This window comes from Rhincodon typus, chromosome 22, assembly GCF_021869965.1.
Source record: "Rhincodon typus isolate 14 chromosome 22, sRhiTyp1.1, whole genome shotgun sequence".
Classification (NCBI taxonomy): Eukaryota; Metazoa; Chordata; class Chondrichthyes; order Orectolobiformes; family Rhincodontidae; genus Rhincodon; species Rhincodon typus.
This window is the reverse complement of record NC_063353.1, coordinates 26495825-26523307: the sequence shown is the minus strand read 5'-3', so window position 1 is coordinate 26523307 and position 27483 is coordinate 26495825. Positions and strand designations below refer to the sequence as shown.

The 27483-nt window shown below is 38.3% G+C and overlaps 1 protein-coding gene across 1 annotated transcript in view; it reads left to right on the top strand.

Annotated features, from left to right (window-relative positions):
- Positions 1-27483, top strand: part of LOC109915296 (cadherin-23-like) — a 63022-nt gene that overhangs the window by 16519 nt on the left and 19020 nt on the right. Inside the window, exons 7-20 of the mRNA XM_048609959.1 lie at positions 2402-2517; positions 2728-2873; positions 3484-3669; positions 4393-4481; positions 4776-4898; positions 6884-6999; positions 8476-8621; positions 10236-10421; positions 12531-12622; positions 16211-16324; positions 17200-17312; positions 19854-19999; positions 22401-22581; positions 26018-26174. Coding sequence (XP_048465916.1) covers positions 2402-2517; positions 2728-2873; positions 3484-3669; positions 4393-4481; positions 4776-4898; positions 6884-6999; positions 8476-8621; positions 10236-10421; positions 12531-12622; positions 16211-16324; positions 17200-17312; positions 19854-19999; positions 22401-22581; positions 26018-26174 — 1911 coding nt within the window. The remainder of the gene's footprint in view (positions 1-2401; positions 2518-2727; positions 2874-3483; positions 3670-4392; positions 4482-4775; positions 4899-6883; positions 7000-8475; positions 8622-10235; positions 10422-12530; positions 12623-16210; positions 16325-17199; positions 17313-19853; positions 20000-22400; positions 22582-26017; positions 26175-27483) is intronic.

Sequence of the window (27483 nt, the reverse complement as noted above, 5' to 3'; positions counted from 1 at the left end):
AGATTTCTGTCAAAGTCCCAGCAATCCCTTCCCTTGCCTCCTCAGTAACCTGGGATAGATTCCATCAGACCTTGGTGACTACTTATCTATCTTAATGTTTTTGAAGACTCCCAGCACCTTCTCCTTCTTAATATTAACATGTCCTAGAAAAATCAATATCCCCCTCTCTAATCTACCATCATCCGTGTCCTTCTCCTTGTTGAATACTGATGCAAAGTACTCTTTAAGGACCTCACCCACTTCCTCTGGCTTCATGCATAAATTTACTTCTTTGTCCTTGTGTGAACTTACCCTTTCCTTAGTTATCCTCTTGCTCCTTATACATGTATAACATGCCTTATTCTCCTTAAATCCTACTTGCCAAGGGTATTCCGTGGCTGCTCCTATCGTCCCTAATTCCTCGTTTGAGTTCTTTCCTGTTTTCTTTATATTCCTCAAGGGAATTGATTGATTTCAGGATTTTTTTATAGTTATTTGTTCATGGGATATGGCTAGGCTGGCATTTATAACCATCTTTAGCTGCCTTCTGGGCAATTAAGATCAACCACATTTGCTGTAGCTAGTCTAATTAAGTATGGTAGATCTTCTTTTCCCTAAGGGACATTTGGATAAATTGCTTCAACAACATTGCTTACCTCAATGCAAAACGAACACCTGCTGAGTTATTTCATGAAGGGTAAATGGAACGATTCTGAATGGATTTGTTGAACTTTTCTTAAATAGACACACCGTAGCAACAAATGAACTGAGTATTTTTCTTTCCCTTCTCAATCTATTGTTTCATTTATGTTAGAAATCAGGAATTCTGCGAACATTGAAGGCAAGAGTGAACAAACACCGAATTAGTGAGAAACTAGAGCTTTGAGAAAAGCATTGATGGAATGATTGTTTAGGAAAATATCAGAGCAAGTACAATACTATCGCGAGTAACGATAATGGCCTGGATACTTCAGTGGTAAAAAAACAGCACTTGTCATTCATCATTTTTAGAGCTATCCATCGACTTTTATACATTTACAAAAATAACTAAAGAACTGCAGATACTGGAAATCAGAAATGCAAACAGAAATTGCTGGAAAAACTCAGCAGGTCTGGCAGTGTTCCGAAGAAGGGTCACTGGACCCAAAACTTTAACTCTGCTTTTTGTCCACTGATGCTAGAGTTTTTCCAGCAATTTCTGTTTGTTCTAAAATTCTAAAATTGTTTACACCAATTAGACTGAATGCACCAGCCCTAACATTTCTGGCACGCTTAGTGGGTGATTAGTAGGTGATTAACGAGTGAGTACCACAACATAAAACCATGGATTTTAGTGTGGCATCTGTCAGCCAGATATCAGTGTACCACAAAGTGGAGGAGCAAAACAAATGTGACAACAATGTCCGGATTCCAACATTTAGTAATCCATTTTAGACCCTTTAAATTATCGTCAAATTTACTCTATAAGAATGTTGAATGTTGATAGCCTCAGCATTATTTTGATGCAAAATCCAGGCTATTAACTACTAGTCAGGTCTAACTGTCTGTAATAACATAAAAATCTACCACTGGGAAAGACTGTTAAAAAGAACGATTGGGTTAAGAGCCTGATGGAAGTGATGCTGGTGGTGTGACCACTGCACAACATGACATTCAAGAATCCCAAAACACTGTTGTTTACACTGTATTGTTGGTCTACTTACATTTCCTCAATAAACTACCTGAAACTGTCTGTTAGTCCACTGAGGAGAAACATTGGCTGCCCATTGATTACAGCTGGCTGGCAAATAAGGATGTAGCAGGAGTCAGGGACAGGGTGTTGATAGCAGTTTGATGCCATGCTAGAAGATATTTATGCAATGTCCACAAACAAAAAGACTCTTTGAGGTAGGTGTCCAACAGTTTTGCAGGAGTTCTGCTTATACCTTTCAAATTTTGGAGAACTTGAATTTAGTGAGCCACTGAGGTTTCCCATTTTTCCTAAAGTCACAATTGGGATCATCAACTGGATATGGACACTGATTTGCATAATTAAACATTCTTTGCCTAATTTGTCTGCCAATCAGTTTAGCAACTTCATACAGAAAGAACTGTATTAGAACAAAAGCAGCAGATATTTATGCAAGCAAGAAAAATAATTTGCTTTCGCACCCATTTCTTTAGCTATCTCCAGGCTTTTAATCTTCTCCTCCTAGCAAGTGATTCTCCAAAACATAATTAGTGTTTGAAGTTTTCTAAACAACATGAAGCAAATTTTGTCTCTTAGCACAGTGTGAAGGCTGGGGTAAACTCACAATATATTCCATTACATGGACAGTTAATATGAGGCAGAGACTTAGAAGTTGTCGAATTTGTTAAGTTGAATTTGAGTTCAACAGGTAAGGTTGGATTGTTTAGCAGCTGTTTTGCTGATCACATGTAGGTCTTCAAGTTGGAAATTACAGTGAAAGACAAAGGAATCCCAGCTCCACAAAAGTCCTGTGAAGGAACTCTGACCATTAACATCATTGACGAGAATGATGAACTCCCTGTTGTGAGGTAAGGTCGATATTGAAAGGCTTGAGTGCACTAGCTTCTTAGGAACACAGTCATTTATAGCTGAAATTATACCTTAAGTATTAGAATAAATTACTTGCACTGTCAAGTTATTCTTTAAAAATAAAAATGTTGTTGAAACTCTGATCTAGCAAAACAATGTGTATTGTTAATCTCAATGAGTGAATGTAAGAATCAATCCTTAATCTTAAGTTTCAGCCCTGAAAATCCAGTCAATGTCACAGATGATATTCTGAATGGAACAGTGGTACTGCAGATGAATGCCAGTGATAAGGATGCTGGTGACATTGTGTCTTTTAAGTTTGCTAGTCCTTCTGACGAGTTTTCCATTGATCCAGGTAAATATGTAATAAACATATACATGCACATAAGTATATTTATTTAATTTGTAACAGTCAAATGATGGGTGGGCCAGGCGAGGAGTTGTTCCACTATATTCCAGCCTGATTCCCTATGTGTACTCTCATTCATCTCCCCAAGGCTATCCCCATTCAGTTACTTCCTGTCACCGTGGCTCTCCTCTTCTAGTTTTATCCTATCACTTGCAAGGATGAGACAGCATTTTTTATCAGCACCTCATTGTTGCTGCTGTTGTATGAGCAATCTTCACTTCTGACCATTGTTTTGTATGATGCTGTTTACAACATTGCTCACTGTGGGAAGGTTTGTTGCCACTTTCCTCCTTTATGGTTGGGACCTTTATGGCTCACTTGGCCTGGTGTGAGAGAGAAATAAAGCACTTGCTGGTCTACCGAGTCGCAAATTCTGTCATAAATAAGATGATTTTTCCTTGCGATAATAACAAGTATAAGGTACACAGATATGATGGACATAGCTACAGAGACTATAAGGAGGGCTTAAACATTGGGTCTTAATCCTTTGAGATCCTAAGCTGTTATCTCACAGGTCTGTATGCTGAAAATTAATATTTTCTTTTCTTGTCTTTAGTCACAGGGATCTTGACTACAATAAAAGTATTAGATTATGATAGCAGCACTACCCTAAGATCCTATCCACTCCATGTGTTTGCCATTGACAAGGGTTTCAACACTGTCACTGTGACACTGACTATATTACTACAACCTGTTAATGAACCTCCAGTGTGCATCTCTCCACAGTTTGTGCAGGGAACAGGTGAGCAGAAAGATAACTTGTATAAATTTTTGGTTTTAAGGGGGAGAAAGATGTTGCCACCATTCCTCTTTCCATGACTGCGTGGAAGGACCTAGCTGCTTTACAGTGATAGGGGAACAACCATTAGTAAATCTTTAGAAGAGGGTCTCATCTTAACAAGATATGTTTTATTGTATGGTAACAATAAAATACAAGTTTCATTAGAATTATAGAATCCCAACAACGTGGCAGCAGACGTTTGGCCCATTGAATCCACACTGACCCTCAGAAAAGCATCCTACCCTATCCCTGTAACCCTGCATTTCCCATGACTAATCCACCCAGCAAGCATATCTCTGGACACTATGGGCTATTTGCCATGGCCAATCCACCTAACCTGCTCAACCTTTGGACTGTGGGAGGAAACAGGAGCACCAGGAGGAAAACCACAGAGAATACAGACAGTTGCCCGAGAATGGAATCAAACCCAAACTGGCACTGTGAGGCAGCAGAGCTTACCACTGAGCCATTCGAAGCAAAGTCCATGAAGGATCCCCTTGATAAAGGTGACACAAGAAGGCCAGCAAGATGAAATTCACTATGACAGTTCAGGCCAAAGGGAGATGATGGTGATGAGAGGAATGAGATGATGACCACTTTGTGTCCTGTAAAAATAACCATTCCACATATAATTCCACAATGTTATATGCATTTAAGTTGTCAAAAATTGTGGTTATTTTGCAGCCACAGTGGATATTGATGAGAACTACTCAAATCTGAAATCCATCTACCAAGTTAATGCTACAGACCCTGATATGGACGATTCAATGACAGTAAGTTTTTCCTGATATCTGAATCTTATAAATAGATATCCACACAGGACAATTTTAGAAATGTAGCCCACGCGCCTTCCGAAAATCATACCAAAAGTTTGCATCTAAAGCAGTAGTTTACACAGTTTCAAACAGAACTTTGAGCTTAAAAGCTCATTGCTCAAACCTCAGGTGTGCATGCTGGTGTGTGCGTGTGCGTCACACACATATAAAATACACTGCATCTGGACTAACGCAAGTAACATGATTTATTCTGAATAACAACTAATGAGTTTTTTTTTGTTTTTCTATCAGTTTAGCATTGAGTCCCAGGAGTCTAGCCCTGTTACAGGAGGGTACTTATTCAGCATTGATCCTGATACTGGAATTGTGTTCAGAAACTCTACTACAGTATTAGACTATGACAACACATATCATGTAAGGAAACATTAATGGAGCAGTGACAATAATTAATTGTTGTATTATTTACTGAATGAGAAGATCGAATCCTGAAATAAACCATGGATTCTTAATTTTTGCACATTAATCAAAACTAAACGACAGTAATGAGCAATCAGATTTATCACTTCAACTTCAGGACTATACATAACTAACTAGAACTGTTTACATTAACATTTTTTTTAAAAAATGCAATTTAAAACAACTGCACACTTCTGACAGAGGTCACAACCAGCCTTTGTTTTATAAATTATGAGTGAATATAAAAGGTCAGAGATGCTGGTAGAAGTTTTAAGGTGGCACTGCTCCTCTGGCTGGAATGACAGGGGCAACCTCAACTGAATTTATTCTGAAAGTCCCTTCTAGATTTGACATTGACCACCCAATGCCTACCATTGTAATTTCTGTTCCTCTAATAAAGGATGTCCCTTTCCCAAGAGCTGTAAGGCAGAGGGTCAACAACTCTCTGGTCTCAACTGCAACACTGAGAGTGGTGGCCACAGCTGGAATGGCAGCAGGTCATGTAGATCAGCCAAAGGAGACCCAGGGACCTGTTAAATGGAATTGGGGCATCAGTGGGAGTAAACATACAGGCCCCAGTGAGGGACAGGGCATTGATAGTGAAGGCAGAGGTGGTCTTCCCTGAGAACAGCCCTTGTTGCTGGAGGCATAAGTCCCTTGGTAGGGCACAGGCTGCCCACTCAGGAGCCTTGTTCCCTATCTGAGCCCTCAACAAGGTCCAGGGTATAGTTGGCAGCCTCCCCAGGTGGTAATGCCTGTCCAGTGCACCCCCATTATCACACCTGATTTTATGCTCTCCTCAATTTCCAGTCCACTCCCAATGTTGGGTGAAGAACATAAATGTAATGTTAATATTTTGTTTGGGACATCATCAAATGCTTTCTGAAAGTCCAGGTAAACCACATCCACTGGCTCTCCCTGATCAACTCTACCAGCTGTATCCTCACTAAAATTCGAATAGATTTGCCAGAGATAGTGGATTTCCCTTTTGGAAGTCCATGCTGACTCTGTATAATCCTGTCACTATTTTCTAAGTGTTATGCTATTAAATCTTTTATAATTGGGTCTGTACTTGATGGAGTTTAGAAGGAGGAAGGAGTATCTGGTTAAAACATACAGAATACTGAGAGGCCTGGACAGAGTGGGCGTGGATAAGACGTTTCCATGAATAGGAGAGACTAGGATCCAAGGGCACAACCTCAGAATGAAGGGATGACCCTTTAGAACTGAGATGAGGAAGAATTTCTTCAGCCAGAGGGTTGTGTATCTGTAGAACACATTGCTACAGAGGGCTGGGGAGGCTAAGTCATTTTGTGTATTTAAGACAGCAACTGATAGGTTCTTTATTGGTAACCGGATCAAGGGTTACAGGGAGAAGGCAGGAGAGTGGGGTTGAGAAACATGTCAGCCCTGATCGAATGATCCAAATTCTGCTCCTATATTTTGTGGTCTTATTACTGGTAGACCAATAAAACTGTAAGGACACAGCACCACATATTTCATAATCCACTGAACAACAGCGACAAGACAGCTGTGCAGTGTCACAGTGCTGCTGCATTTCACAAAACACAGAGAGACACGAGGCATAATTTAATGCCATTCCCCATGGCAGGTTTGAAGGCTGGGTGGGCACCTAATCGGGTAAGACAGCAGCCATTTTGTTGGCAGTCTCAGCAACCGTTTTGCCTCAAAAGCAAATGAGCAAGATGTTGAAACTGGAAACTGCAAAGTGTTAAAAGCAGCATATAGCAATGATTCATTGTCAAACAGCAATATCTTTTGCATCATCTAGCCTCAAATGCAACTAGATTTGACTGGTATCAGTTTAACAGCTGTAAACTTTAAATAAGTCTGATTGATAGAACAGATATATGGAATAAAGCCACAAAGCAGAATGTTTAAAAAATGCATATTGCTTATTCTTTTACTATTGGCTTGCGTAGCTTTTCACACTAAAGATTGTGGTAAATGATGAAGGAAGTCCAGCTCCGCAGATGTCATGCAAAGGAATTCTGACTATAATAGTTAATAATTTGAATGATGAGGCACCCATATTTACGTAAGTAAAACAAATGTAATCTTAATGTTGCTTACTTACCAATTGAAAGAAATGACTACACCAGCCATAATGCTACACTTAAATGTACAGAGTATGATCTGCTTATTGAATGTTATGGTGTCTACAGGAATTAACATCACAGTAACAAGTACTGAACATGAAAGAGGCGAATTTTCTACAGAAAAGCTGAATTGAATTATTTAATGAAGCTTTGAAATGTTAACACTAGAAATTGTATGAGATTGAAGATTCGATTGTACAGAGGATAGCTCTCAACTGATCAACTGTTTATTATTGTATATCATAGAAAATTTACAATACATAAAGTGACCTTGTGGTCCATCATGTCCGTGCCTGTCATTAAGAACCTATGCAGCCTCACCCCACCTTCCAGCAATGGGTTTGCAGCCATGCAAGTTACAATTTTTCAAGTAAATATCCAGAGTACTTTTAAATATAGCAAGAGTTTCTGCTTCTACCAATGTTTTAATCAGAGAGATTTTAATGCAAAGAGACCTTAGTTAAGCAAAGGCTGATTTCAAAAAAAGTTTGTTTACTCTTCTTTGACTCACTCTGGGGTCTCAGGATGAGCAGAAAGACAGTAATTCTACAAGCATATGACTGAAACTTGCTGAGATCCAAGTCTGTTTCACCAATACACCATTACAAAGGAAAACAGCTATTGAGAGCTAAATTGTAGTGATTGCAGAGAGTTTACAGCCTTGTCCGTTCTTGCTTAAATGTAAAGCTATTCAAACAGGAGACATAAGTGCCTCAGTGATCAGTTACGTAATGTGTAGCCTAATTGCACCAGATTTTCCTGTGGCCTGAAATGAATCATTAACTAAAAATACATCTACATTACAACACTGCAATTAATAATGTTTCAAGTTGTTAGAATGGTCTGGCTTGTCAGCAGATTTCACCCAGTAGTCTTTAACTCCTTTAGGAGGTGCTTTTTCAGAGCTTCCACAACCTGCAACTGTACATGAAAGTTGTGTGCAGATGCAAATACAATTTTCTGGTGGTCCTCAGAAGAGATGTATTTGCATTTTGCACCCATTTTCCTTCCCAATCTACAGAAAGGTCACACAAAAATGGTACTGGGTTGGAAGGTGAAGGAAAATGATTTCCCAGCAAATGTAAGTTCGGCTTTTTAACATTAAATTGTGTCTCCAGTAGAAGATAAAAATCTGGTTCACTATTGCAAACTAGACAAAATAGATTGCATTTCACTTTCTAAAAGCTGCTTACTCTGACACTTGAATTCTATTAGGCTGCTTGTAGCAATGTAAAACTGCTTTACATTGCTAAGTCTTGCTGTAGGGCTATCATGTCTACTACAGACAGAAATGTTACAAAATGAGGTATTGATAAATCAGCAATACGTTTGTTGAGGGCTTAATGTTAACTGTACAAAGTTTAATTTTATTAAATGTTTACTTTTGGAATGCTTGAAGCTTTTTCTTATAACAGTCCAGTCCCCTCAGATACAATTCGTACAAAAGAGGAAGTGATTATTGGAACTCTGTTGGTGAAGATGGAAGCTTCTGACTTGGATGAAAGTGATAATGTTTTCTTTGAGTTTATTGATCCTCAGCCACTTTTCTCCATAGATGTTGGTAAGTCTCTCTGAGCTTGCAGCAGAAACATGAACACCAACAAATCAATCCCACATGGAAAGGAGCTGAAACATTGCTAAATAGAAACACAAAGTCAAAGCTTTTTTGTCTTGCACTCATTTGGACTTATATGCAAGAAACTAAACTTGGTAAGGCAACACCAATTTAAAACAGCATGACAAAAGCATTACAAAAACAACCACAAATTGTTGCACCATTATTGGCATTGATATACAACAGGAACTGTCATTCATAATTCACTAGAAAAATTCAAATCAAGGCAAGTAAACTCTGAATGAGAAATGCAGCAGAGATTGCCAGTCTCTTTGAACCTTTCCTCACTAAAAATACATGTGGACAAATTCCTTTTGCTTACGCAGTGATATACCTTTCCATTTGTGATTATGAAACCAATTTTAAATGAGTTTTCCACACTTTTCCTTCATTTTTTGTTTAAAAGACTGTACAAGGCAAACAGCTGAGAGCAATGCTGGGTCCATGTGTTTTTACATCACTTACATTTGCACTATACTACTACAAGCGGTCCCTGATTTACCAATGTCCAACACTGGAGTCCTCATACTTAACGAATGAGATCCTAATACAGGGGTAAATTAAGATTAAAGATCTGATATGTGAACATTTGCTTGTATTTAAACATTAGTTTATATTGTTCTGTAGTGTTCTGACTTGTGTACAAATCAACTTACAAACATACTCAAGAACTGAACCCTTTTGCAACCTGGGGATTACTTGTATAACATAACAATATAGATGAGTTAGGATGTGTAAATCTGTTTTCATTTTACTTAATAATTCATTCAGTTAATTTCAGTTTCAATGGCAGCATTTACACTCAAATGGTGTTGCCATGGGATCCCCTCTAGATCCAACTCGTGCTAACATCTTCGTTAGTCACTATAAGAAATGCATCTTCAATAAAATGACCACTGACCTTCTATCCCTAACATACTTCTGGTGTGTCAATGACACATTTGAGAAATTTGATTTTCTAACCATCATTCACTATACATAACACATACTATTGAAACTCATCAAACACCCACTTTGTCCATGACCAAGTCAACCTTAGATTATCCAGGAAAAAGAAGGTATCTCAACAATTTGAAGAACAGGTGAAGCTAGCCATCTCACACTATTACTTTGCAGTAAAAACATTTTGCCTAGTAAATAATTGCGTAATGTGATTCATAAGTATCAGTGACCATTTGATGCCAGGTAATTACAAAGTTAAGGGAACTATACAGTCAACCACACCTCCATCTGCCTGCTGAGGTGTGTGCAGAAAGATTCCATAGGATAATTTTGCTAGAGTACAGGGTAAGTCTCCCTGTGTCCTGTACATATACATCAACAAAACAGATTCTGTCTGATTTATTTGCTATTTGTAGGATCTTGCTGTGCACCAATTGTGACCCCACCGAAACAAAGTGTTGAGAAATGCTTTAAATTTCACTTTGGGAGGCCTTGAAAAACTGGTCAACAGTAATTCAAATGGGCAGAGTATATGACACACAGTCCATCCAATTTCTACCTAAAGAATCACAAGATTAGCAGTTTGATCTTTAACAAATGTCACTTCTCATTTGTCAGATTCTGGCGATATCGCCTTACAGATGCGGCTAGACTATGACAGCCCTGATGTTGCAAAAGTTCATTTATTACCCATCAGAGCATATGATAACAATCGTACACACTCGTCCACTTACACGCTGACAGTGTCAGTGGATGATGTGGACGAAGCACCTGTCTGTGATCCTGCATTCACCGTGGGAGCAGGTATGTACATCTTAATTGTAAATTTCAGTAATAAAACTATCTGAATTTCAATAACTAATCAAAGAGAAGATCTGGAATTTTAGATTTGGGTCAAAATTCCAGCTGTTGACCTGCAAAATTTAAAATGGGAAAAGAAGCCAGCAGAGATTGTGCTTTTGTGTCACATAGTTGGATTGAAGCCTAAATTAATTACAAATGGAATTCAAGTGATTAAAGGAAAACATTTTCTTCAAGGCAGGAAAATAATGGATTTACTTTTGGTAAAGTAAGTAGAAAATTTTCTGCTTTAGATCAAGATTTTATCTGATTGTGCTTTGTCAATTTAAGTATTTTAATTTAAGCCAAACATCATTTATGTACAGTGTAGTCTGTAGGTCAAGAGTGATTGATCATTGCAGTCCTCATTCAGACTCCATATTAATTACTAGAAGATGAACCAACAATCAAGGATAACTCCAGACTCCTTCCTTTCTGGCAAACCAAATCCTAATTCTACATAAATTCCAACTTGTCCCATATGATATATTGTTCATTTAGCCTCCATGATCTTCATTTACTGTCAGTTTTGACTCCTTGCCGACTTTGCCTCTTTCTAACTCTGCAGCCTTCTCCGTCCCAGTGCTTCCCTCGGGCCCTCACTTGAACACTGGCCTGTTTGCAATCTGACCTTCCTTAGAGCCATCACTGTAGCTGAGATTTCAGCCATTTGGGTTTTGCTCACAGACATACTCTCCTTAAACCTTGCTATTCCTTTTCCTTATTCAAAAATAAAAACACCTTAATGACTGCCACTTCAAGTTTTTGGTAACTGTGCTAATCTTTCTGTTGTCCCAGTTCAACATTTTGGTTCCAGTGTAAATACCTGTGAACCACCCTTGATACAGGACTCAATATGACATGCTTCTACTGAGTATGTTTCAGAGGGTGTGCATGGAAATTAGGTCTGGTTGTTAGCCCACTACCTTCTCACCAACTCCTGAGCTCACATCCCATAACAAAGAGGATGTTGGCTCTGAAGTCAGCTGTCCTACTAACACATGTAATAAATGAAAGGTCCATTGAGCTTGTTAAAAGCTATGCTGCCGATGGTTGAGGATGTGGGGTCAGGGAGCAGCAGCTGACTTATTTCATTTACAGAATTGTAAAAGGGTGGGCAGGAATGAGGTTACCCTCTGCAGGACAGGCACCTCCCCACATCCCCACCCCCTCAGAATCAGGAGCACATCACCTTCCTCCCTACCTGTTCTCCAAATCTTGCTCCTCGATTCATCTTCCTTCACCTGTCCCCACTACTAGTATGCACTTAACTCCACTCAGGATCCATGATTGCCTTCTTCAGGAGTGGCAGGGGTTTTGCTTGCTGAGTTCATGGTGCTGCTGGTGGAGTGATAGCAACCAGATCCAATGGCAGCTCCTATGGGCAGGACTTGTTCCCTTGTGTGGGACAGAGGTGCCACTCTGCCCAACTTGTGTTACTGTCACCAGTTTCTGACTGGCTTTTTTGTTGGGAGGGTGAATAGTCCTTATCTCCCCTCCCCTCACCTTCCCAATGCCATCTAGCCCCATATTGTTTAGCATCTTCTCGTGTTGCTCTAATCAATTTTCTTCTCTTTGTGTCTGTTCAACAATTGGCTGATTGTGAAGTGGGCTTGTGGATAAAATTGATAGTCCATTCATGTTTAAGTGTTTTTGAATACATGTGGATGTAAATGTTTTTTTGATTTAGTTTTGCAGAAAGTTGACATGAATATAACACACAAAATTCCATCTTTGCTAAAAATATCAACAGAAGAATTTAACCATAAAGTGATTAACTGCCTTACTTACAGATTGTATGTTTAAGAATTCAAATTTAATAAATAGAAGTCAATAGCTTATTGACTATAATTTATTAAAATTGATTGACCTGGTGATAACATTTTCCGATTGATTAACTCCTGTAGTAACCTCACTAACCTTATTGAAAAAACTCATTAGAGCAGAGACACATTACTGAAGAAAGAACAGGGTGAACTGCCAGCATATTGCTAAATTAAACTCAAGGTGTCACTGTGGAATGGGGCTCTATTCTGCATTTAGATTATCCGATGGCTTTTCTATTTAAACCAGGTGTTTCTCTTGTTGTTCCTGAGAATTTTCCCACCTCTACATCAATTTATCAGATCCTTGCTGCTGACCCAGATGCCAATGATTCTATTCAAGTAAGTAAGCTCAGATTAATATTCTTACTTGAACAATAAGGAAATATAAATTATGATGAAGAACTGACGCTTATTTATTGGTTATAGAAAAAAAAAATGGAAAAAATCTTGTAATAGTACTTCTGTATATAGATCTCCATGGGCCCTCCATTTAAACACAATTTTCTCTCCCTGGATCCCTCCATCTTTCCTACTTTGACACCCACCTTAAAGCTTAATTCTTTGACCAGGTTTTCAATATCCACTTTAATGTTTTAATTTGTTGTCTATATTTGCCAGATTGCATGTTTGAGGCACCTTGTGACATTTTGCTATGTCACAGGCACAGCATAAATGTAAGTTGTTGCTCATGTTTCAAAATTAGATGCAACCAATTTCAGTGATGCTGCTTGGCCTGCTGTGTCCATCCAGCTCTACACCGTGTTATCTCTAGTTCTATTAGCCAGGTTACTTTAAAATTAACTAACAGATATTTACAGTTAAAAAGTAACTCACTATGAGTATGCTAACAGCATGCTAATTTTCTGACCAAAACCACCAATTATAAATATTACATTACAGTCCACAGAAGCAAGTTGGAAGGATGGTAACATCTAATTATGCTCATGCCTTGCACTGAATCATACTGTACACTCTCAAAACAAAAACTGGCTGTTAGAAGTGAGTTCAAGGGTGGACACAGTAGGAAATTCACAGAATACAGTATTGGGTTGGGATCCCTGCATGTTCCTGTCCTCTCTGGACTTTTCTGTCAGGGGGTTGGGGTGGGTTTTGGATGGAGTGGGGCTGTTGGAAGATTGAAGTTAATCAGGAACTCTCTTGGATACATTAAGTAAGTAATGAAGAATTCCTTGAGATTATGAAGCCAATTATGATGGCCTCCAGCTTTAGACCTTGGTCTTCCAAAATGTAGAAGTTATTTCTTTGCCAATCAACTTCTTGCCAAGGTCACGGAGATGAGAGTGCAGTAGCAAGAGCTGTTTCAGTGAAACTGATCTGCTGGGAAATCTTTGATCAGAGAAATTGAAAGGCTCCAACTTTGGCCAGTGGAGGTTACTGTTCACAACACTTTGTCTTTTAGTAGTGAGTGTTATCACTTGCTCTACAGCTGGTTGCCAATTTGTTGGAAAGCACTTCACTGGCCTGCACCCACTCTTAATCACATCAGCTCCTCTATTGTAGCTTCATCTTCCACCTCTGACGTGAGACAGCGACACAAGCCACACCACTTTCAATATGAGCAACATGCCTTCTTTTTGGCTACCTATCACTCCACAGGGCAGAGGAGATGACCATCAAGGTCCTGCTCAAAGGAAAGAAGATCCCCAACACAGGATGTAATGACAGGGTAATGGTTCACCCAATATGCCAGAGCACCAGTGCCTCTAGTGGATCAGGCTCTCTTTGCAGATCACCTGCATCCTCTGGAACAAGCCCTCCCTCCTTTTGGAGCAGGTGGGAACACATTCCCAATGGCCAACAAGGTGCCTGTCACTGTCAGCAACTTTCTTCCATGTTTTAGTTCGTTGGAGAAGCTCCTGATTTCCTCAGATTTCACAGGACTTAATGGAGATAGCAGAGCAAACATTACTGCACTTGAAGCAGCATCAAAAATCCCAATCATAGTGATCTTTACTGAAACATACCAAATTCCCTTTAATTAGAGATTGACCCCATGACAGAATCATCCCGGTCTTGGACCCTAATTAGTGAGGGAGCTCAGAGGTGAGCTTTTAATTTGTTTATGCTGGTAAAAAGCAAGTTGTCGGTGTTGGGAGTCAGATATAAATTCTGATAGAGGTTTCACCCTAATACCCAGTTCGTAAGATTTCACTTCCTATTGCAGAACAAAAAGCTCTTGAGGCTATAAATCTGAGACAAACGCAAGGTTTTTTTTAAAAAAATTGTATTTGTTAAAAGGGCATGGTTGTACATGGCTAGGTCAGCATTAATTACCATCCCTAATTGCACTGGAGAAGGTGGTGGTCAGTTGCAGTCCCTGAGACGTAGGGATGCCCAAATCACTGTTGGGTATGGAGTTCCAGGACTTTGACCCAGTCACAATGAACAAAAGGCAAATATAGCTTCAAGTCGGGTTGGTGAGTGGCTTGGAGGGGAACTTAAGGTAGCAGTGCGTTTTTATTTCTGCCACCCATGCAGGTGGGAGAGGTTGAGAGTTTGGAAAGTGCTGTTGGAAGAGGCTTTTCAAGTAACTGCAGTGCACTTAAACATTGCTTAAGAAGGAAATAAGTCGATGTTTTTTGTCTTGCACTGATCAAAACTAGGTCACAAGAAACAAACTTGAAAAAGGTGCGTCCAATTTATACAGCATTAGAGGAATGTGCTGTTTTGTTTTTAAGCTGCAAATATATATTTTATTCATAAAAAGTCATGTATAGGCAGAAGGTACTAAAACAGTTCTGTAAACTCTTAGCATTTATAAGAAAAAAAACTAACATTGAAATTTGACATTCCCTGCAGTTGCAAACAGAGGCATTTCCTACTCTTGCAGGATACCACTTATGTACAATTTGAGGCAGAGAAAGAGTCTAATAATTGAATGGCCCTTTGTACTTTTGGCAGAAAAACCTTAGACAGTTCTCTATTCCCATTGCACCTTTACAGCAGCTGCTCCAACCTTTAGTGTATTTATTACCATGTAGTCCTGGACTTTGCAACGTGCCAGTCTGCAACACTCGGTCAAGGTCAACGCTTTCCACGGAAGAACAATACGTTTCAGGCAGACCAAAGGCGCGCGCGCATGCGCGCGCACACACACACGCGCACACACACACACACACACACACACACGCTCTCTTGATGGTCCCCCAGGTGTAGTCAATTTATGTCTCAGTGGATGTTCTGGAAAACAGACTTAGAGCACAGAGTCCAGGAGGATCCTCTTCCTGAAAAAGGCCCAATTGACCAGAGCTCTTTTTTCAAGTTTCTTTACAGTCACCCTGACTGTGTTCTGGTCACCCTGGCTTGAGGTGCAGGCATTTGCAATGGCCATAGCTGTACATGGAATTGACATTAGGACAAAGCCAGTAAAAGATCCACCAATAGCAGCTCAGTTCAAATGACGATCCTCCAACATCCAATCACAATCTGGCAATGAGTCGCAACTTGGAGCTTACACTTGGTCTGAGCTAAAAGGCCAAGAAGAGGAAGGTGTTAATTGGTTGGACCATCATGGGCCTGAAGGCACAACAAAAATTGTTAACTGTCAATCTTTGATCTCAGGCCAGGCAGGTAAAGTCTAATTGGTCAGGGTGATGCTGTGGGAATGCAGTTTGGCATTTACAGATTTTCCATGCAAAAAGTGCATTGCCTCCATGAATTCTGTTATAACAAAGCTAAATATCAGTGTATTCTTTGATTATCTGTGTGAATGGTCATAAGAGATTGTCTAGTATTCTATTTGATAATCATCCACTTCCTGAGGGAAGTCAAATAGCCAAGGAACTTATTATTCCCTTTGTAATTGAACAAAATACCAATAAATTATAACTCTGAAAATTAAGACTGAGATTTTATTCTGAATTTTTGCACCATTTACTTATTCTTTTACTTATACACACGTTCCAGTACAGTATTACCGATGAAACTACCGGAACTGCTCAGTACTTCACACTGGATTCCAACAGTGGATTGATTTCTAGAAGTTCAGTTTCACCCTTAGATTATGAAGATGGTTTGACGGTAAATGACTAGGATTTGACTAATTATTGTGTTGTAAATGTCTTGTTTATTCTAACAATAGTTGTGATTAAACCAGTTCAGTTTTGCTTCACTTCTGGAGCATTTATAGTGTGAAGTTCCATCAGTTTAGGTTCACGGATGATGAGTTGCCTGGAACATTATTGGGGGCATTGAGTAGCCTATTCCTGTTCGTATGTTAGAGATGCTATATAAATGCAAGTTGTTGAGTTTTCCATTGCAATAATTACTTCTGCTGTTCTTGGTTAGGTTGAAATTTCTATAAAAAGATTGTTAATTTCTCTTCGTGGGATTTGGGTGGCGTTGCCAACACCAGTATTTGGTGTCCTACCCTAATTGCTCTTGACCTTGAGTGGTTTGCTTAGCTTTTTCAGAGACAACTATGTTACTGTAGATCTGGAGTCTGTTAGATTGGGTAAGAACAGTAGATTTCCTTCCTTTAAAAAGGACATTAGTAAATCAGATGTTTTTTATGACAGTTGTCATGGAGACCACTAGCTAATTTATATATTCCCAGTTTGTTAACTAAATTTAAATTACATTGTTGCAGTGGGATTTGAACTCATGCCCCCAAGCCGTGAGTCACACACATGTAGGTGTGTAATATTCTGTGTAAGATCTTCACCTGGTCCAGGCTGATGTGGCAGTCACCCACCCCACTGTCCTGCACATACACAACCATATCCTTGAGGAAAGCGAGACTCTCTGAGATCGTCTTGCCTGGTACAGCACAGGATTGGTCAGAGTGAATCACCAAACCCAAAACAAACCCTAATCCAGTGATATGTAACACTGTGTTACCATCTTGAATGATAAGAAGATTAATGCTGTACCTTTTAAAATTCTTTCTACAACAGAGATTTCAGATGAAAGTCGAAGTAACTGAGGTTGGAAAGAGTAGCCCTAAATCTTGCACTGGCTCCATTACAATTAATCTTGAAAATCTCAATGATGAATCACCTCTGTTCAGGTGAGTAATTTTGATTTTGTATAATGGGTATGTCACAATGAATTTGGAGCTAGAGATTGATTGAGTGTGCTTATTTTAAAACTGCTGCAAAGATTGTGCATGCAAATAATTATTTGCAGAAAGATGTCCTTTGTCTTCATGGTGCCTTTGCTTAAAAATCTCTGCCGCTTGAGTAACAGCCACCCAGAAAAACACAGACAGACAACATGACACAACTTTCACCACTCACCAATGTTTCATTCATTTGCATTTACTTTTTATGAACTGCTTTGAACCACTACCATTCACTTTTAAAACTAAATTTTCAGCCACATATTCTTTGCAGTGTCAGAGTCGTAGAGTAGAGTTATACAGCGTGGAAACAGGCCCTTCAGCCCGAACTGGTCCATGCTGACCATGGGTGCCCACTCAGCTAGTTTCAAGTGTCCACATTTGGCGCATATCCCTCTAAACCTTTCCCATCCATGCACCTATCCAAATATTTTTAAAAATGTTGCTCGTGTACCTGCCTCAACTGCTTTCTCTGGCAGCCCATTCCGTATACACACCACTCTCTGTGTGAAGAAGTTGCTCCTCATGTCCTTCTTAAATCTTTATCCTCTCACCTTAAACCTATGCCCTCTAGTTTTCAAGTTCACATCCCTGAGAAAAAGACTATATGTATTTGTCCCATCTACACCCCTTATGATTTTATATACCTCAATAAGTTCACCCCTCATTCTCCTACGTTCCAAGGAATAAAGTGCTATCCTGGCCAACCTCTCCCTATAACTCAGGCCTATTAGTCCTGGCAACATCCTCATCAATCTTCTTTGCATACTTTCCAGTTTAAGTATGTCTTTCCTACAACAGGGTGAACAAAACTGTACAGAATACTCCAAGTGCGGCATTACCAACGAACATATACAACTGTAACAATGTCCCAACTCCTGTAGGCAATGCTTCGACCGATGAAGGCCAACACGCTAAATGCCTCCTGCACCACCCTGTCCACTTGTAACGCCTCTCTCAACGAATTATGTACTTGTAATACTAGGTCCCTCTGTTCTACAATGCTCCTCAGGACCTTCCCATTTACTGTACAAGTCCTACCTTGATTTGACTTGTCAAAGTACAATACTCACGCTTATTTATAGCTTAGTTCCTGACCTCATCATAGATAGCTTTGGTTTAAGCTTGGACAAGAGAGCTGAATTTCAGAGGTAAGGTGAGAGCGATTGACATTGACATAATGGCTGCATTTGACAGAGTGTGGCTTCCGGGAGCCCTCACAAAACTGGAGTGACTAGGAATCTTTGTTGACTCATACCTGTCACAAAGGAAAGTGGTTGTTGATGGTCAGCCACCTCAGCTCAGCTCCAGGACATCTCTGCAGAAGTTCCTCAATAGCATGTCCTAGGCCAAACCAACTTCAGCTGTTTCATTAATGACCTTACCTTCATCATAATGTTAGCAATGGGGATGATTGCTGATGATTTACAGAATGTTCAGCGCCTCAGATAATTAAGCTGTCGACATTCAAATGCAGTAAGTCTTAGACAATTTCCGGGTTTGGGCTCACCGGTGGCAAGTAATATTTGTGCCAAACAAGTGACAGGCAATGACCATGTCCATCAAGTGAGAATCTAATAGTCATCCCTTAACATTCAATGGCACTATCATCACTGAATTCCTCACTATCAACATCCTGGTGTCTACCATTGACCAGAAACTGAACTGGACTCATCATATAAATAAGAATAAGGTAGGTAGGAGTCCTGCAGTGAGTAACACAAATTCTGACTCCAAAAGCCTGTCCACCATCGCCAAAGCACAAATCAGGAGTGTGACCAAACATACTCCAATGGCCTTGAGTACAGTTCCAACAACATTCAAGAAATTTGACACCATCCAGGACAAAGTGGCCCACCTGACTGCTTGTGGGCATGATGCCAGATTCTTCTTCCACCGTTGAAATTCAGTAGCATTAGTTTACCATCTACAAGGTGGATTTTAGAAATTCACCAAGGCTCCTTAGACAGCATCTTCCATACCCATGGCCACGCTCATCTAGAAAGACAAGGGCAGCAGATACATGTGAACACCATCAACTGCATGCTCCCCAATAGGCCACTCACCATATTGACTTGGAAATATAATCGCTGTGTGTTCACACTTCTTTATTTTGATGACATTTCTGCACAAGAATAAAATCAATTGATTTGATGTGATCATAAACTAAATTATCACATCAGTTTAAATTATCACATAAAATGGGCTAATATAGTTGATGAATTGTGCATTCAATCTTACTGTCATCTTCAAGAAAGCTTTTATAACTTATACTGAGCATGCCTAGGTGGTTCACTGTCTTATCTCACTAATAATAAGTGGAAAAACTCTATTTATCCAAAATGTTTTATTTATTTTTGATTGATTCTAATGGTTTGTCCAAAGTATTGTCTCTAAGAGTGTTTAATGATAAAAATTGGTTTAAATCGAAGGTTTAGCTACATCATTCCATGCCCAGGAGAATTAAGCCATTTTGTTGTGTCTTTCAAGTGCAATCTCACCAAATCCATTAACCATTAATGAAAGTCTGCCCAGGGGAACATTGGTAATAAAAGTTAATGCCACAGACAAGGATGCGGATGATGTCATTTACTACGAATTTGTGAAAACTTATACTGGCTTCCTGATTGAAGAAGGTAAGATCAAATACAATTACTTAAAATGCACATCATTAGGACGCTATGATTATTTGAACAAAAATGTATGGCTGAAGGATAAACCTATCATGCTGCACTTTGAATGATGTATGACAGAACCCTAATAAATTTTAATGAGGCATCTGCACCAATAATTCATAAAATTTAAGTTAAGAATTACCAGGTAAATGCAGCAACATCTAAAGCAGAAAGCACTAACGGCTTAGTGAGTTAAGGGCTTGAAATTTGCAGTTAGCAGATGATTGTTGAGAGATGTTCATTAGTTTCATACATGCCTCCAAATACTCAGAGTGTTTACACCAGAAATTGCAGCGATTAGAAATCTCTTTCAGCACAAAGCCCTTCTGGGTGATCCGAGACTCAGAAGAACAGGGCAAGCAACGTCAGGGGTTAGATTTTATGGCTCCCTCTCTCCCCCTCCCCCACACACCCCGACCTCCAACGAGATTAATTTTTGGGGAGGAGCAGTGACAGCATTATTAAAAGAAATCAGTTAAAAGGTCAATTCAGCTTGTTACCAAACCAAGTATTATACTGGTGTTGTCATGAAAGGTTTATTTAAAAATATAAAGCTCCACTAATAATTTAAATTTGAAAAAAAGAGAAAAAGATTACACAAATGTGAAAGTTAATTTAAGGCCAAGGGGGTAGATTGACAGAAATTAAGACCATCATACTGTGAAAAATTCACTTCGCTTAAATGGACAGGTCCTAATTTTGATGGGTATATTCAGTGGTTATTATTTAAGTACAATATCTGCACACTCTTTGAATGCCAAGCCCTTAATGAGCATTGTGCGGCTTCTTTGGCATTGATCACCTTTGGCAACTATGTTCTATTTCCCACGTCATCAGAAATCACTGTTCAATTCACACTTTAACCATGGCAAATGCTGACCAAAGTTACTTGAATCATGTTACTTATTGATGTGTGTTAACATTGCAGGCATCTATAGACATTGAACTACCTAAGTTGAAGTTTAAACCAACTTTATAAGGCAGTTAATTGACCATAAAAGGATAATCAAATAAAGAGAGATTTAATTATCTGATTATTTAAAGACATGCGCAAATCACTAGGCTTCATATATTCAAAGTAATTTTACATTTCTACTTCACATTATGCAGGCCTAAGAATAAATTAACAAGCTTTGAACATTATAATTTGAGATTTCAATTCCTCCTCAATGATTATACCATTAAGGAATGATTTTGAGACTATTTTATAGATAAAAAGTAGTTTTATCACCATTTCTGAATTACTTAAGGCTTTTCACTTTTCATGTAAAGCAATGCATTGATTAGAAATTCGTTTCACTGCAGACCTCATAAGCCTCTTTTGCATATTTTGGGTGCATTTTGTCATGATCCTTTATTGACCCTTGTTTTATGAGCTTATAAATTCTAGTAGGGGGTCTTGTGGTGGCCGTGGGATTTTCTCTATCATTGAGCCAGAAGGTCAGGACTTAAATCTCACCTGCCACAATACACTTGAACAGGTTGGTTAAAATACATATAATTTCTAGCTGATTGCGGTTTTTTGACCAACATGATAGTGTACTTTTTCATGAATTGAGGAATTGTTTTGAAACATATCATTCAAAAGCAATAGTCACTGATCGACCATGGTATTTTAAAGTTCTAGCTGCTTTTAATGCTATCCAGTTTTCTTTTCGATCATTGATGTACATCAAAGCAGAGGTAGCCCCCATAATGACCTTTGCCATGCCCACTGGTCACCATTTTGTGAAAATTATTCTGAATTGCTCATAAATGTGTTGAGGAGAATCGATGATCTCACAAAGGGTATTGTCTTAGAAGAGTTATCAAAGCAGCAATGCAATGAAAATTTGCATTTGTTGATACAAGCATTAAAAACAGACAGTTCAACAACTTACTTCTTTCAGTCATGAATCTCTTGTGCAATTTAGGTTTGCAAAGCAGAAATAGATATTTTAAAAACCATGTTAAATTCAATTGCTTCATTTTATTAAATCGAAGTCTATATTTCTTCATGGAGGTCTGTAGTAGTACATTGTTACTGATGTTAATAACATTCTGCATTATAATTAACGAATAGTTATTTTGTCTTTCATATCAACTCTTCAAACAATGTGCAATTTGAAATGTGCCATTAATCTTATTGATTCACAAATAATCTACTGCTCTATTGATACTGATGCATCAACAATTCAATCACATAATAAAGCAGCTGATGTAAATAATATCCTGAAGAAAGCACTGCATGTGGCAAACAAGATGTCGATATTTATTCTGGATAAATAACCTTAAATGGTTATTTTTATACAAATTTGCCACCAGTTTAACATTTTCTGCTTTTGTTCCATGTTACAATAAAATTTATGCAATTCCTTTACAGACACAGGTGAGATCAAAGTGGCTTACCCCATGGATTATGATGATTCCGACACGCTGACCACTTCAATCCTGGAAATAAGAGCTTATGATTTAGACAGAGTTCATTCCTCCACAGCCACACTTACAGTCCACATTGCAGACATTAATGATAATCCTCCTCAGTGCTCCAGATATCTCTATATGTGAGTACCATTTTAACAATTATTGAATTTGCATTCAGAGGTCTGAATTTTAATTCCAGCATTACTGCCTGTTAGACAATAAGCCTTGTTAGTATGGAAGGAACCATTATGAGATTGAGAGTAAAGAGGAAAATGGGACCTGGCCTGAGAAAGAAGCACAACAAGGTATTATTAGCAAATAACATGACATTACATGACTATGAGGATTTCTACAGGATGAACGGTCGTACTCCTTACAGAAGATACACACCTATGAGTTAATGTGACATATGTGGAGAATGTAGGTAAACCTCCTGATTATTGGTGTGATATCCCTTTCAACTCATCGCAATATTGCCAAATAATGTACTATTATGTTTCTTTTCCGGTCGTAGCAACTCCTACGACGATATTACACAGTATCAGTTCTGCCCACCAATAAATTACCAGCAATGTAATAAAGAAATCAGTTCAAGTCACTTATCTGCAAGATTTTACATGAGACAAGAAATAACTTACTTTATGTTGTTTAATGCAGTATTTTACCAGATAAGTGCTTCACATCTCTGCTTGATTTAGCCCGAAACAAGGCCTATATTGCATTATGAGCAATTAACTTGGCTATATTCAACATGAAACCAAAGATTCCCTATGATGGTGCCTACTTATATAAATCTACTAATATAAATTAATCTTGTAACTTTTTTTCCCATATCATAACAACAGACAGAAATACCAATCGATTCAGTTTTGCATTGAGTGAATCTCGTTCTTTCATGATACAAAGAGTACCAATAGAAAGCTGGCTAATCAAAACTTAACAGCAACGCTGATTACATTCCACTCAAGCTGCTTAAAGCACCTACCAATATTTAACAAGAACACTAATCAAGATTGAGAGTAGGAACTGTAAGACATTTAGTACAGCTACAATTTGTACATTGCAATTCACTGACTATAGTCATTTAACAAAATTTGAAAAGAGCAGATCTGTTAGTTGTTTTTATGCATGTAAGTTATTTCTAAAGATTGAAATCACAGGCATAAACTATAAATTCAAGTTGTGTAAACTGTATGAATCATCATTGTTGTGTAGCTGATATTTAAAATTATATCTTAATTAACTTGCAATTAATTCTAGTTATTCTTTTCCTGGAAATTTATCTGAACATCTAGATTTTAGGACCTTGTAGGGAATACACCTGAGCAGGTGGATTTACTGCTGACTTGATCAAAGTGCTCTCAGCTCAGGAGTGCTCAGCTGATTCTAGTGCACCATGGTAGTTTGTTTTGGAAACTGCTGTAAATTGATGTTCTCTGTGGAATCTTTGTTCTCTAGTGGCAACACTGAAGTAGCTAAAGTGCCAATTATAGCAAATTGTAATAGTATACATGCTACATCATTGAATTAACTCCATATCAGCCAATGTTAGCTACTTATTTTAATTTCCCCCAGCAGAAAAGTACAGTTCCTTTCACTGAACATTTACTAACAATGCTTTAACACAATACGAAAAGGCTTTAACAAGGTATTATTACAGTGTTAAGAGGGAAGCCATTAAAAAATTTTAATTTGGAGTTAACAAGGCATTAACCCATTAAGAAGACATTCAGTGCAAAACAAATCATTAACAAAGAATTAACCAGACATGGACAAGATATTAAAAACCGAAAGAACTGCAGATGCTGTAAATCAGAAAATTGACCCAAAACGTTGACTCTGATTTCTCTTCACAGATGCTGCCAGACCTGCTGAGCTTTTCCAGCAACTTCTGTTTTTGTTCCTGAGTTTCTCGTGCGATTTCTGATTTTGAAGCACAACCAAAATTAAATCTCTGCTATTGTTATTATATCTGAACTGTGTGCTATTCAGTTAAGCTAATGTACCCCATTCCTACAGTATGATGATGGTGATGATTCTGTTATTGTGGCAAACTATTTATCCTGCAATCTTTCAATGGGAGGATGTATGGTGGGGTACATAATCATAGGTCTAATGATTGAAAACTTTGAGGAAACAGTAAACCCAGTAGTAAAAATCCACTTATGGAAGTTAAAAGTTAGTGGTTATTACTTTCAGAATTATATCTTCAAACATGTCATATTATGGCTTTCCATTGAATCAAAATGGTCTGATTCTGTTCCTTTGGGACAAAAGTGGGGACTCTAACACAATACGTGAACCTCCGTTAGTGTACCTTAAAATAGTATAAACTCAAAGCTATAAAGCTTTGAGTTGTAAAGGTAAGAGTCCTGACTGTATTGAAATTGAAAACAGTAGGATGTGTATAAACGAAGGTAACTTCATTATTGTGGTAATCTGTTTATGCTGCAATCATTGGGAAGGGTATACATTTGTTATTCTAATTAGCCCCATGTTTCTGCACACAGCAAATGTCTACATGCTCATCTGAACAAGTGCTAAAGATGAACCTTAATTATTAAAGATATAGATCAGTTTTTACAAGGTACAAAGCTCAGAAAGAGGTCACTTGGTCCAACAGATTTGCTGTGTATTGCATTAAGACAATTATGTGGACACACAACAGGCAGCCTTTATTAACCAATTTGAATAGCATTTCTCTAGCAGTGAGAGTAATATAACAAAACACTCATATCTTGTAATGTACTACCAGATCATACTGGATTTTATATTCCATTGAGCCTCCTCTGCCTACTTCTCTTCGTGCCCCCTTCCCCCTAAACCCAACAGCATATCATCTATTCCTTTCTCCCTCACATTTATTTCCTTTTGATCGTATCAATATTATTCATAACGAACGATGGTGATATAGTGGCGAACATAGCTGCCTTCCAAGCAGTTGACCTAGATTCGATTCCCAGCAATCGCAAGATTCCAATTTGAGGTGGCAAGGTGGCTCAGTGGTTAGCACTGTTGCCTCACAGCACCAGGGACCTGCGTTCAATCCCAGCCTCGGGCAATTGTCTGTGTGAAGTTTGCATGTACTCCTCATGTCTGCATGGGTTTCCTCCAGGTCCACCAGTTTGCTCCCACAACCCAAAGATGTATAGGTTAGGTGGACTGGCCATGTTAAATTGCCCATAATGTCCAGGGATATGCAGGCTAGGTGGATTGGCCATGGGAAATGCAGGATTAATGGAAGGTGGGTGGGTCTGTGGGGGATGCACTGCAGAGGGGCGGTGTAGACTCGATGGGCTGAATGGCCTGCTTCCACACTGTAGGGATTCATGATCTCAATTTTCAAATCACACATTCAAACTACTCTCTGAGTAAAGAGGTTTTTTCCTGAATTCTGTACTGAATTTATTCTGCTTTTGCCTGCAACTAAGCAAGCTTTTTTTCCCATCTGAGCTATTTTTAATTTTCTGATTCTGATATGTGTTTTAGTTAATGTTTGGATTCAAGATAACATTGAACTTATTATAAACACATCTGTTAACTTGTTAAATTCTTTATTCTTATTTCATTTTTCAGCACTGAGCTTGCAGAAACCTCCCCAGAAGGTACACCAGTTGTATCACTTAACTGCTGGGATAATGACCGAACAGCAGCTAATAATATCCTGCAATTCACAATGATTCTGGATACATATTCACCAGGAAGGTTTAATATTACTGACAATGAAATAACTGTAAGTACGATTAAAGTTTACTGAAATGTTATAGAAATAAGCTTAAGTCACCATGAGTGACTCTGTATGAACTGAAAGGTATTTCTGCTCCTTAAGATGATAAAAGGTTAAAAGGTATTATTTTCTGTTGAATAAGATGCATCAAAGCCTTCTAATAAGGTTGGCTGAATACTCGATTTCATTCCATGTCTCATTGACTAATTCTTAAAACTTTACAGGATTTCTGTCAAGCAGAAGCCTTTTGCACTAAAGCAACAAATAATTTCACAACTAATGAGAATAATATGCTTCAATTTTGAATTAAAAATAAATAAATATGGCCAATGTGGACATCAAGTTTGTTTTAAGATCACAAAATTAGCAGTTATTACAAAAATCTAGAGACTGGAAGTATTGTTGCTTCCCCTCCACATAGTAATATATATGTGAAACAGACCCCTAGCACAAATACCTAATGCTGGCTACTACCTAGACGGTCAAAAGCATTAAAAATACAAAAACCTTCACTTACAATTTTTTGTTTGAGTCGCACATGAACTGTCATGAATTAGATCACCACGACATCCCTCCACTTACTGTGACTGTCTCAAGATACCAAAACTCCCAAACTACTTCCATGATAGAAGCATAATCATGGACTGAAATATTCAAAACACATGTTAATACCACTTTCAGAAAACAACAAAGAATGGACAATAAATATACTTTTTAGGGTCACGTCAAACACACATACAAACAAAATAAATATGAATGAGCTTTCACTTTGTCAACGACTTTGCACGGAGAAAATCTTCCCTTAATATGTTAGTCAACCCATTGTACAAAATACTTTAATAAAATATATGAGAAATAATTAATACGAACTTTACTAAGCCAATTAAATCCATTCCTGCTAAACTGTATGATCTGATTCTTCACAGATTTGACCTAATCCAGTTTATCTTCTGAGGAATTGTTTTCCATACAAGACACGAATAGCCTCCTTATGAACCGTAACAACCCAGGACACTGTGGTTCTGTGAATTCTTTTTCACAAAAGTCAATTGTCAGTAGATTATCATGACCTGCTTCTTGCATCCTTGCCTTCTCGGGTTTGACATTTCTAGTACCTCTAAAGATGTTTCAACACCATTAAACAATTAAGTCCTTAAAATAATTGATTTTCAACCCAGCCAAGTTTTGAAGAATGAGTCACTGTGAATAAAATACAAAGAGCAAAGAGTCATGTTTTTTAAAATATTTTGTATAATCTTGAAGTTAATTATGTTCATGTACAATATCAAAGGTTAGAATTTCATCTGTTATTCAA